At 39.2% G+C, this 13,225-nt stretch overlaps 1 protein-coding gene across 16 annotated transcripts in view; it reads right to left on the bottom strand.

Moving 5' to 3' along the window:
• Nucleotides 1-736: 736 nt before the first annotated feature.
• Nucleotides 737-13,225, bottom strand: part of EYA4 (EYA transcriptional coactivator and phosphatase 4) — a 163,517-nt gene continuing 151,028 nt past the window's right edge. For 13 of the 16 annotated variants that reach the window (XM_075748128.1, XM_075748129.1, XM_075748127.1 and 10 more), the window contains 4 exons: nt 12,001-12,115; nt 10,132-10,253; nt 6,412-6,512; nt 737-4,808 (listed from right to left, as the gene is read on the bottom strand). In XM_075748128.1, the coding sequence (XP_075604243.1) occupies nt 4,728-4,808; nt 6,412-6,512; nt 10,132-10,253; nt 12,001-12,115 (419 nt within the window). In that variant the 3' untranslated portion in view covers nt 737-4,727. Of the gene's footprint in view, nt 4,809-6,411; nt 6,513-6,551; nt 6,653-10,131; nt 10,254-12,000; nt 12,116-13,225 lie in introns of all 16 variants that reach the window. The other 3 variants (XM_075748124.1, XM_075748132.1, XM_075748122.1) reach the window with 1 other exon arrangement.

Here is a 13,225-nt window from a genome sequence, read left to right as displayed (position 1 = left end):
TGATCTTAAAGGTCTTTTCCAACCTAAAGGATTCTATGATTCTGTGATCTTTTCAACAGACATGCTTTAATCTAATTCCTGGGGAAAAAAACCCAAACAATTTACATGCTGTCTCTTGTGGATGCAGCGCTGTGATTACCAAGGCTCTGCCACTTGCTATGTTGTACCCAAGATCATAATGTCATGTCTATGTGTGTTGATAGACCTGCAGTCCCACTTTTGGTTAAGCCTGTGCAAGCAGACTGTGGGGGAACTGCTTCCTTCAAGCCATGGTCATTAAGACATGAAGCACTGCTCCCAAAGACGAAGTTTCATGAGGCTCAGCTTCAACTGGAATGGCTGCTTCCCTTCAGTAGCCCAGTCTGTCTCCTGAACAACCCATGTCCATAAGAATATTAGCGTAACATTAGTAAGTGAAATGGTAAGGGAATTTAAATGGATACACTGTATGTCTAGATATCAAATTGGTTTGCTCAGTATTTGTCTGGAGGACACCACAACAAAGGTGTTTGTTAGTTGTCTCTCAGGTCTTGGTGAGGAACAGAGGGAGGTTCCCTCTAGCGGCCCCACGCAGGTGAGCCAGTCGCTACCAGACCACATGGGCACAGTGCTGCTCCAGGCATGAGCCACAAAGGCAGTACAGGCATACTTAAAAGGAGTCCAAGGTCATGCTCGGTACTCGTAAGAGACATTGTGTAGGGGGTTTCAACCACAAATCAAACATCTTACAACATGGTATAGTGCAGAAAATGACATTTCCAAGTGTATTTATTGAGAAATAGTAAAGATGTACATAATTTTACAAGCTTTTAATTTTAATTTACATTTTCTTAAATTATGTAGGCCCTAATAAACTATAATCTGCTAATACATGACAGAGACCCTTGGCTTCAATTATGTCTCCAAAATGCTGCTATTGCTGGGATTTTGGCTCATGCCACTTCAGTTCCTCTTCAGAGATATTAAATACCATATTCATTTAGAGCATATGCCTGGTATCAATCCTGTAAAGTAGAGATGACTTTTGAACCAAAACCCTGGATCTGGATACAACCTCACAGCTAAATTCTAGTCTTCCTATTGTGGGCCAAGTCTGTATTCTCCATAAACTCTGCAATTCCGATAGGCTGCAGGATTTCATCTGCCCCGAGATGAAGTGTGCTTGTATACAGGATTTTGATTCGGCCTCATCACCCTTGTCAGTGCTTACACTGGAACATACTCTGCATCTGCTTTAGATGCAAACGCTGCTTCTCACAGGTTTCTAATGAAAAGAGATCTGGGAGCTGGCTGTCACCTGTATCTTTGTGCACAATCTCCATAAGCATCTAAAAAGAAGCACCATTTTTAGTTTTTCCTGTTCTCTTTTACTGATATACTGAACAGCACGGAGTTATGTCTGTTTAAGATACTACTTTGTGATTGCGATCACGCTGTATTTGCATTCTGCAAGCTGACTATTCAAATGCCGAATGAACGTTCACGTTCTGCATTGGCTGAAAACTGCTAGAGTATCAGCAAATGGCATTATGTTCTATACTTCATTTGCCCCAAATGGTTGCAAATATGACATTGTGCTCAGTTTTGGTTATTGAGGAGAGGCTGAAGGGAAGGCAGTTTCTGATTAATATGCTGTTGAATTAAAATACACTCAATGTCAAAATGACCTGCCTTCAGTTTAATCTGCTCCGGCCCACCTGGAACAGTCTGGCGTGACTACATGTCTGCCTTGGTTATTTTCTCCTCTGTATTGTTCATGCAGGAAAATGCATCAGAGTGATTTCTCTACAAGGCAGGCATGTACTACACATTGTTATTTAAAGATACACCACATTCTTTGCTTTGCAAGAGAATATTTGTGCTCTGCAATTTTGTTTTAAAATTTTAGTATTGTGAAGGCTTTTCAGCTAAATCCTTGAATTTTATTTGGATGCACATTTTTGCAGATTATTTATTTTTATAATTAACTTCTGCTATGGTAGCACACAGACTCCAAGTTAAAATCAGAACTTCGTCATGCTCTGTAAAACTTCCCTCCTTTTGCCTCCATCTCCTCTCTTGAAGTCCAATATATTAATTGAGCCATACCTCCCACAGAGAGCTAAGCACAACTCCAATGAAGGCACTGCAAACCTTTTAGAAGCACCGATGGTTGTTGCTGGGCTGTTTTTTGTTCTTACATCTTATTAGGAAAAGAACACTGAAAAGCTGAACAAATAACTTGAGAAGTAATATTGCTTCATGCATTTAAATAACACTATGACTTGTCCAAAAAAAAAAAAAAAAAGAAAGTAAAATAAGCTAGTTCACCATACCAATTTTTTGTTTTATAAAGGCTTTTATGTTGAGATTCTCATGCAATGTTATGATGCTGGAACTTGAGAAGGTCTTTGAACAATTTTCCTATTCCAGTAGAAATACTTTTTTCCCACCTGAAAAACTACAAAAAGCTGGTACTACAGCTTTTTATGAAAAATGTACTTCCAGGCCAAATTTGACGAGACAGGTACTGTAAATATAAAGAAGGTATGCATCATTCTTACATTTTGGACACACAAATCAATCACCCAAATAGCTAGTGTATAGTGATTTCATATGTGGCAAGTCTCATGTGATGGCTTTAAACTGCCCAGTGATAACAAATTATCATTAGAGGGTTTTTTTGTGGTGACTTGTATATCCAATTCCAACAAAGAAAATCCAGCAAAGAAATCCCATTTTTATGAATTTATAGAGGAGTTTTGCCTTGGACTTTTAGTAGCTCCAGGCTTTCACCTACCAACTAACTTTCATATAACCTACAAAGTTTAAATCAACAAAGTTACTACCTGGTAACTAGACATATGGTGGCTTCACAGCACAGAGAAGGAAGGTCTTCACCTTGGTGCTGACTACAGTGCTTGTGTAGGCATCCTGGAGCGTACATTTAACATCTTCTCTTGCACACTTCTCTTCACACGTGTCAGAGCATGGCAATCTCAGGTGTTTCCATGCACAGTATTAAAAATCAAAAAGCAGTTTCTGTCTTCTGCCATGAGAGACAAACCACTTGTTGTTTCAGAGTGCTCAAGCTGCATGTGGAGCACTAGGGACCCTGTGTGCAATATGGACCTCGCTCATTTTCCAAAGCTGAAAGGTAGCATGTTCAAAACTTGCCAGGTAATTATCACTGTATGGACCATAATTATTAAAAGTAATGATGAAAATTAAGGTAATATATTTCTCAATGTTTCTTCATAAAAATCCCCTCCTTATCCTCTCCTCTAGATGCCTGACGTGCTATAGGGTTGCTCCTGTGAAATATCGTTGTAGAATCAAAACTGGGTGAGGAAAATCACGTTGACCCAAAAAAAGAAGACACATAAATGTGGAACAGAATGGAAAAGCTACCAAAATGCTGTTACATTTACCAAGTGGACTGTGCTCCTGAAATGGCCAATGTCATCATGCCAGCAATTTCAGCAGCTTGTGTTGATCCTGAATATGCTAAATGTAGCATCATTTGTGCATCTGACTGGTAAGAGATTCTTTAGTAATTTTTTGTTCCTAACAATCTTGTGTTTTATTCCCCATCTGGGCTTAACTCCACATTTTCACCTTCCAGTAATGCCACCTGCACACTTTGTCTGCTGAGTGGGAATTTGTTCTTTTATACACAGCAGATGCACTCACTGTATGGCTTTCAGTGGACTAAGTAATTCATGAATATGGCTCTTAGTTCTCTTGCTGGAGAATCAAGAAATGATGCTGAAGGTGTTAAACACTTTTTTTTTTTTTTTTTTAGTTTTCAAGGTAGCGGTCCCCAGTATCAACCTCCCAACATACTCTTAACTTTCCTCAAACAATCAGTGGAATTATTCAGAATCCAAATAAAAACACAAACTTTCCTTTATTATTTTTTCTTACTGCAACAAATACTTAAATGCTTTGGTGCAGCCCTGCTCTTTGATTTCTTTGAATTTCAAATTTGGTCATGTCAAAAATTATCACAAAGGTTTTTTTTTTTTTTTTTGTTTATCTACATAGTTTTTAACCAAAATTACATTATAACACACGAACACAGTCTTCGCTTTAAGGCACAACACATCATTATGCACATTCTGTTTGCCAAACTTATAAAAGAGACAATATTATATAACCCTCTCCCTCCCCTGCCCCCCCAAAAGAAAGAAAAATTGCATCCACTTCCAAAATCAGCTGCTAATAAAGTCACAGTAAATTATTTTCATCAATAATTTACACAAATTACAGGTCTAGACAGGATTGTCATTATACAGTCTGAGTGCATTCCAATTCAGATTTTCTGGGTTAGGTAGGCTAAAGTCTGGTTCAAACCTCAGTGCTGAGAATATATCCCATTTTGAGGAATGTTGTTGAACACCACCTTGTCGGCTGGAAAACGCATGTTGGTGCTTTGCCAGTTCGAGTCCTTTGTTCACTCCTGTCAGGGCTCACTTGGTGTGTACCAGCAACCTCCACAGTTTTAATTCATTTAAAAACGTTGCATATATAAGACCATAGAGCTTCCTTACGTAGCACTAACGTTTTAACTCCATTCAGCAATCTGAATTCTTCAATTTGGAATTTTTAATTCCAAAGATTTCTTCCCTTCTTAAGACAATTCATATGTGTAAAGCCAGAGGCATTGAATCACACATAAAAATTCAGTGTACTTGAAATATATATATATATATATAAAAAAAAGGATTGCCAACTTTAGAACACAGTTACAAATACTCTAGTTCCAGTGCTTGATGGAGAGCCAAGAGGTCCGAATGACTGGATATCCTCCAGAAAGGCATGTTGTGCTGTGTTTGTTAGAGGGGGGAAAAGGTCAGGAAAGATGAACACTGTGACACAGGGCGGTACATGACACACGAGGCTAGTCAGAATACCACCACGTATTTTACACCACTGTGTTTCTGGATTGATTTTTGCTAGTGAAGTACTGACAAAAATCAGACCAAAATAGATCTGAGCTTTATAGTTCAACTGAAGTTAAAATAATTCAATAGTCTTTCTTAACAGTTTCTTTGGAAAGAGCCGGTTATCTAGTAGGGGCTATTTGTTTATTGTTAGCATGCAAACCCATACGAAGGAGCATTAATAGGAAATCCTTTTCTGCTCCATTTATTAGACTTTGCAAAACACCAAATGATCGTTTAAAGGGCTGTAGGACTTTCATTAAAAGAGGCTTCATACACAACACTTTGAGAGAGAGTTGAATTACATTTTTCTCCATCTCGGGGGAAAAAAAGAAATCTCTCTGGATAAGAACATAACACATTTCCAGTTTAAAAAATGATCATTTGTGTTGCAGAAAGCATCAGTGTCTGTGAGAGATGCAGATATATGCACTATTCTCCTTCAGCAATTCATCAGAATAAAGCCCATACTTTCATGGTGTGTTCAGATCTATTTGTAATGTGCTATATTCATCCATCTCTCTGAGTTCTGTATCTATCCATGCAATATAGCCAACGTTAAGAAAAAAGCATGCCAAACTGGAAAGTACACAATCCAACCACCTTTGTTTAGCACAATGTATAAAAGACCCATCACCAGTACTGTACCTATATTAAGGAACCATTTGGAATGAGCATTTTGGTTCTTTGTATTTTGTTTCCATTCCAGCTACAATACTAAAAGGGCACTTTATTTTGCTACTCCTAGCACAATGGTATTTACATCACTTGTCTTGTGCAGACATTGTGAGGCAAAAATTTTCAGTTTCTGCACACTTCCAAGGTTTTACTGGGAAGTATGGTGCAAATTACTAATTTGATCTGTTTCTGAACACTGAAAACTTATCTGGTAAAATTTAGACTTGAATTATTAACATGAGAAAATTGAGTATTTCTAAAGAAACAGTTCTTTTTTAGAAACACACATTTGCGTTCTTTTTCCTTTTGCAGATATGTCTTTCTTGAAGCAAATTATACGTTCACCATATTGGCTCCAGTAAACTACAGATCTTTATCCATGTCAGCAAAAAATCTGCACAGTCCTTTAGGTTTTCTTCCACATTCTCTGTAACACTTCCCTTGAAATGTCCCTGACGTCACCATTTAAAGAAAACCACCACCCAACCATCATGTCCTATGCCTTTCTATCTCTTCTTTTTATCTTTAATTTGCTTGAAGCTAGTCAGAGATTTTCGCTGCAATCATTTTTCATTTATTTTTAAAAGAATATTGAATTTTTTTTCTTTCCAAACTGAAGTGAAGCAAATGCTAGGATCCAAATGGTTCATTTTACTCTAAGTTTTGATCTCATCATGCTCTTGTTGCCTTGCATCTGTGGACTGAAATTATTTGTCATTCTGCCATTGTGCAACACTGACAGAAATGCAAACAGAAAGGCTTGCATTAGTAGCTATGTATCACACCAACATTTCAGGAGACAGGTTACCTTTTTTGCTGCCTGTTCTTCTTCTACACCATCCCCAATTACAACATATACTACTTTTCTGCCAAACCTTTGCATTATTCGTTCAAAGCAACTTTCTTTTCCTGGAAGATAAATGAGATAAGAGTTCAGAGTGAAGTTACCTGATTAGCTGCATGTTCCTCATCTCGGCCATCTCCAATCACAACATAAGTTATGTTAGTGCCAAATCTGGAAACTATACGCTCAAAACAGCTCTCTTTGCCTGAAAAACAATGCACTACTTATTCAAGCTATCGAGTGAGTTATGGTGAAGCCCTAAAAAGGATAATTGCAGTGGTAAGACATTCTTACTACTACTTTTTTAAAGTTCCCAGCCTTGGGATTTAGAGCTAAAACTGGTGAGAAGCAAGTAATTCTCTCAGTGACACTAGGCTGCTCCAGGCAAAACTAAATATCTTTCTTAAGAGTTACAGGAAAGCCACTAAGATAAAGGAATTAGCAGTGCTGCAAAAATGAATAAGTCAGTGAATTAATAATTTGTTTCCCGATTATTGCAATTTTTTTTTTTCAAGGAAAGCAGCGATTTTACTTCTAATGTATCTGCAACAATGAGTGATGTTGCAATGGAAAAAGTATTAAAAGAACAATGAGCAATCAAAATGAAATTAGACAACAGGTTCCTGGGAGAACTTCCATGAAACATTTGGCTCTTTCAGAGAAATGTGGAAGCAAGCGGGCTAAGCCAGTAACAACAGTAAACAGGATTGAAACGGACCAAGCAAAGTCATCTACCAATCTTCTCATTATACTGCAGGTTCAGTTTTATCAACAAATGGTTGTGCTATCGATCCTAAAACTGTCCTAATATGACGATTTCACTGTTTCCACAGGCAATCTCCATATTTAATGAACCCTTTCCATTAGGAAGTTTTTCTTTGACACGCAACCTACATGTGCCCTATTGCAAAGAAATCACTTATTATCATACCTCCCAACTCAACGTAGAGTAAGATTATTTCTTTCCTCTCTGCAATAGCTTTTTCCCTTGTTTGTTATTATGTCTATCCCCACCCTAGGGGGTGATAGTCTCTTCTCACAAGCTCATGATTTCTAGATCTCTGATTCTTACTGCCCTCCTCCCGTGTTTTTTCAGCTGTCCCACAAAAAAGGGCGTATGATTAGGAAAAGCATCAAATGTATTAAGTGTTGAGTGAGGACTAGATTTCAGTGTGTGCAAGGAACAGCTGCAATTACAGTCCTGTGCTCAGCACAGTGCAGAGATCATTGTGATGAAAAGTAGAGAGAGATCTTGTACCCAACAGAGTTTGCTGTGCTCCTGACAGGGCTGTAACAGGGGCCACACTGTTCCCAGAAGGAATTCCTGGTGCAGAATTACTTTGACAGAGCCTCCAGAGACTGTGCTTCACTTCACCACCCACTTCTGTGCTGTCGGCACTATTCCTTAATGCTCCTTCCTTTGGTCCAAGTGCAATCTCAGTGACTGAGTCCAACATGTACAGGCTGTATGACAGATGACATTCATTCCAGAGGCCGCTCAGTACCATGTGGTATTTGGGATACGTTGTGCCTTGACTGAAGGTTTTAAAGTATTTGAGGTATTTGGTGATTGATTTGATGGTATTTGAGGTGATTGGCGACAGCCAACAGGGCTTCACTAAGGGCAAATTGTGCCTGACAAATCTGGTGGCCTTCTATGATGGGGTTACAGCATTGGTGGACAAGGGAAGGGCAACTGACATCATCTACCTGGACGTGTGCAAGGCATTTGACACTGTCCCACACGACATCCTTGTCTCTAAATTGGAGAGACATGGATTCGATGGATGGACCACTCGGTGGATAAGGAATTGGCTGGATGGTCGCACTCAAAGAGTTGTGGTCAACGGCTCAATGTCCAAGTGGAGAACAGCGACAAGCGGCATTCCTCAGGGGTCGGTACTGGGACCGGCACTGTTTAACATCTTTGTCGGCGACATGGACAGTGGGATCGAGTGCACCCTCAGCAAGTTTGCCGATGACACCAAGCTGTGTGGTGTGGTCAACACACTGGAGGGAAGGGATGCCATCCAGAAGGACCTTGATAGGCTTGAGAGGTGGGCCCGTGCAAACTGCATGAAGTTCAGCAAGGCCAAGTGCAAGGTCCTGCACGTGGGTCGGCGCAATCCCAAGCACAACTACAGGCTGGGCGAGGAATGGGTTGAAAGCAGCCCCGAGGAGAAGGACTTGGGGGTATCAACTGATGAGAAGCTCAACATGAGCCGGCAGTGTGCGCTTGCAGCCCAGAAAGCCAACCATGTCCTGGGCTGCATCCAAAGAGGTGTGACCAGCAGGTCGAGGGAGGTGATCCTGCCCCTCTACTCCTCTCTTGTGAGACCCCACCTGGAGTACTGCGTCCAGCTCTGGGGGCCCCAGTACAGGAGAGACATGGAGCTGTTGGAGAGAGTCCAGAGGAGGGCCACGAAGCTGATCAGAAGGCTGGAGCACCTCTACTGTGAGGACAGGCTGAGAGAGTTGGGATTGTTCAGCCTGGAGAAAAGGCAGCTCCGGGGAGATCTAATTGCGGCTTACCAGTACCTGAAGGGGCCTACAGGAAAGATGGTGAGCGACTGTTTATGAGATAGTGTAGTGACAGGACAAGGGGTAATGTGTTCAAGCTGAAGGAGGGTCGATTTAGATTAGATGTTAGAAAGAAATTCTTCACTGTGAGAGTGGTGAGGCACTGGAACAGGTTGCCCAGAGAGGTTGTGGAAGCCCCATCCCTGGAGGTGTCCAAGGCCAGGTTGGATGGGGTGTTGGGCAACGTGGTCTAGTGGAGGGTGTCCCTGCGCATGGCAGGGGGGTTGGAACTAGATGATCTTTAAGGTCCCTTCCAACCCAGACCATTCTATGATTCTATGATTTCTGTCTAGAGGACAGCTACAGCTAATTAAAGGATGACTGAGGTAATAGTTTTTCCTGGCACTGTTGGAATATGCCTTATTTTTTCACTTGTGAAAATCACTTAGGAAATATATTGTAACACTTCTGTCAATTAAGTGTCACACTCCATGTTATATAAGGTGTCATAGGTATAGAAATTAAGCATTCTTGAATGAATAATTGGTAAATCATGAAATCTCCCAAAATTATCAGTCATTGTAGGCTGTGTCAGATTCCACAGGAATGATAACTTGTCTTGGTTTACAAGAAAATTTTGGATACCATTTCCAAAACCCATGAATGTCCAAACTGTAATACACAAGAGGTACACAGTTATCAACAGAATAGGGAAGTGCCCTTGTGGCATCCATCAACACAGCCTCTGTTGGTAACAGTTGTCATGACCATCACTGACGTACTATGCTTCCAGAAAAGGCTTGTGAAGTGGTGGGCTAGCTTACATAGAGCTGAAGGTCAGAGCCGAGACTATTTTAACAGAAATTCTGCTTAGATTTGAATTCACAAAACACTCTTCTTCATTCTTTTCTGCACCTTTTATGTTTTCTGCACCACACTTAGGAGTTTGTGAGGCTTTTAATCAGTATGGGGACCATTATTCCTTCAGGCATCATTGAAAATAAGCTGAATTTGGAATTTATTGACATAAACACCTCTAAACATATGCAATGCCTAAATCTTAAAACACTGTGTCAGGGAAGCAGCTTGGAATCCATCCATTACTGGCAAAAAAATTTTGGTAGTGCAGTATAGTCAGAATAGACGAAAGAATCATTTTCTTACCTATTTTAGTTGCACTGTAAATATTTTCAATAGGAAAAGCTCCTCCTAAGCTGTATAGCAGAACTTTTGCAAGTGCTGGGATAAGCTGGGTTGTTGTCACCAATACGTTTACACAGTTACTCCTAAAATGACAGAAATAGTTTAAGTTTAAATAGTCTAAAACCATTACCCAAATGCTGATTAGGTGAACCAGCTGTGGAGACCATATTCAGGATTCCTCAACATTTACTTTCACTCACACAGCAGTTCTGCTCAGCACCTTCAATTCCAGAAAAATGTACATAAAGCTTTTGGCAAAATCCCTTAACAAATATGCAGGCCTGATTTGTAGGAAATATTCCACAGTGGTTTATATAAAACAAGTTCTTGAAGATGGGTTCACTAAACTACAGGCATTTAAGGTCACCAACTACCTCTAAAAATAGGCATTCTAATGCTTTGAAAGCTACCAGCCAAATAAAAGTGTTAGGAGAAAGTGAAAACATCATTCGTTACTCCTGTCTTGAGGGAAAATGAACATTCAGTACACATTTCTGCACAATGACATCACTTTCTTCACGTTTCAAGAGTAAGAATATTTCTGAGAAGAGGGAGAGATAAGAATAATCATGTTAATGAGCTAGCATCAAATGGTGAGGATGAAAACTTGAGTGGAGAAGTTGTGCTAGCAGTTAAACAACAGAAAACTCAGAGCCAGGCTACTTTAGGCTAGAACATAAGCATGACCATGGAACATGGAGCCAAGAGCAAATAGCTGTGATATTTCCTCCTGGTTCTTCCACAAACTCCAAGAAAGACCTCAGGCTACTATTTCTGCCTTAATGTATCTCAATTTCCTGCCAGCAACATAGAGGTGATGTTTAGATGCCTCACAGGTAGCTTCTGAAGATTTACAGCTGTACAGTTCTTTGAAGACAAGACAAAGGACTATTATTTAACAGTCTTGAGTAACAGTTTTCCAGACTCATCCACCAATGCTCAACTGGCCTTCATTACAAATGTCTTTTTGAAGACTAGCAACTTGGAAAGAAATGCAGAGCTAAACAGAATGGCTTACACAAATTTTCTACTTTTTTTTTCCTCTCAAGGTGCTTAAGACACTGTTAAATAAACAACAAGAGATAAACATATTGCAAAAGTTGTTACATTTAAAGTAAGTTTTTCATGTCTTTCCAAGTTCGTTCTTTCCACTTGACACTGAGTCTGTTCCCAGACATGTTCAGAAGGTAAGATGAATGAACATTGTTCTATTTTATGGTTTAAAACCAGAATTTTTGAGGATTTCTGATGAGATACATATTGCATGGCTGACTGAGCAGCAGCATGCTATGCTTCCTATTTCTAAGGAACAATACATTTTATGTCTCATTAATGGGAACCCAGACTTTTAACTCAGTTAAAACAGGTTTTTGTTTTTCTGAAAACTTAGATATATGCTTAAGCATAGTGACTTGTCTGGCAGGACAGAAGGAAGATGTTTTTGTGTTCTGGGATCATCTATACAGTATTCAGGTAGCACTGCGAATAGGCACAAACATTGAAGGACAGGACAGACAGACGTGGAGTTCAGAGGATGTTGCCCCAGAAGATAATAAATTAAAGGCTGGCTCAGAATTCTACAATACTCTTTCAAGGTACACAGGGACACTTATTACATTTTAGAAGACACTTCATACTCTCTTTAGTAAATGCTGGAATCACTGAAAATGAAATAACTTTCCGTGGAATTTTTCCTACGTCCTATTCAAAAGTCATATTAGGCCTGTTCTGTTCTTCAAAGACACTAAATTATTGTAACGTAAAATGTCAAAAAATAGCCATTAAAAGTCCAGAACTAGAAACTTTTTTACAGTAGACTCAAATACATACCTTGTGCTGATAATTGATAATGATTTAAGTGCATTTGTTAGCCAGGAGTCTGTCAGAGCTTCAATCTCCGCTCTTAATTGCAACCATGCATCTCTCTTAGCGGGACCCAGGAGGCCTTTTATGTAAAAGAGCAAGAAAAGAAAAAACAAAATTAAATTCTGTATTAGCTGGAATATATATATTTTATGGTCATTGTTTCTATTCTAAATTCTACTAGATCTTGAAATTGAGTAAATTGCTCTCTGTCTTTGTTTGCACTCCACTATATCAAGCAATGTCAGAGAGTATTGTAGATACTAGTAATTAGTCATCTGATTGTTTTTGTTTATTCAGCCTTCTGAATAAACTTATTTACTACGTTTCAAGTATATCTTTCAGAAATACACATTTTTTAAACCAACTCCTCACATGCATCTTACTCTCTAGTCATCAGAGGCAGCAACAAGGAGATCCATGCCATAGGTGGAGATGCAAAAAAAGAGACTTTAGAATAAACTTGCCTTTGCAGTATCTGCATATGTTTAAAACTGCCCTGCTTGTGATCTTGTATATAGGGGAACCTCAGGTTACACATATGGAAATACATTTGTTTGTTGATGGCTTACTTTTCATGTCCTGTTGTAGACAGTAATGATATAAATCCTTTTATATCATTTACAGCCCTGAAACAGCTGTACATCTTATGTTCTCATATCTCAGTTAGTCCTTAAAATCTCCTTTTGGGTATGAATGATCAGATTTTAAAAAATACCCAGCTTATTGAACATTGAAACATGAGTTCTTTGGAATCAAGCTATTTTAAATTTAGATTTGGTCCTGGAAGAGCTGGTAAGCAGGTTTCATGACCTTTAGTAGCCCTCCTCTCTTTCACACTCCATGTTCCCAAAAAGTGGTGATGACTGTCTTCAAAAATTTGAAATGAAGCAACCTAAAAATACCTAGTTTGATCCAGCCTTCTGTTGCCTTCTAACAACTATTTTGAAATAAATAGATACATATGTGATAAAAAGATTATTAAACAAGTTAAGAAGTAGAGGATGGATGCCCACTAAGGAGGGAATATATTTCAGAAGCAGGATATGTGGGAAAGAATAAAAACCTTAATACAATGGACCACATATCTGCACTCTGCCTGTGCAATGATTGTTCCTCTTAGTGTGTTTCCCTATGCTGTGCTCTTGGACTTCAGCTCTTACTAATGTCAAAGGTTTTATGAAATGCAACA

This window comes from Balearica regulorum, chromosome 3 (assembly GCF_011004875.1).
Source record: "Balearica regulorum gibbericeps isolate bBalReg1 chromosome 3, bBalReg1.pri, whole genome shotgun sequence".
Taxonomy (NCBI): domain Eukaryota; kingdom Metazoa; phylum Chordata; class Aves; order Gruiformes; family Gruidae; genus Balearica; species Balearica regulorum.
This window is presented reverse-complemented; position numbering and strand designations above follow the sequence as displayed.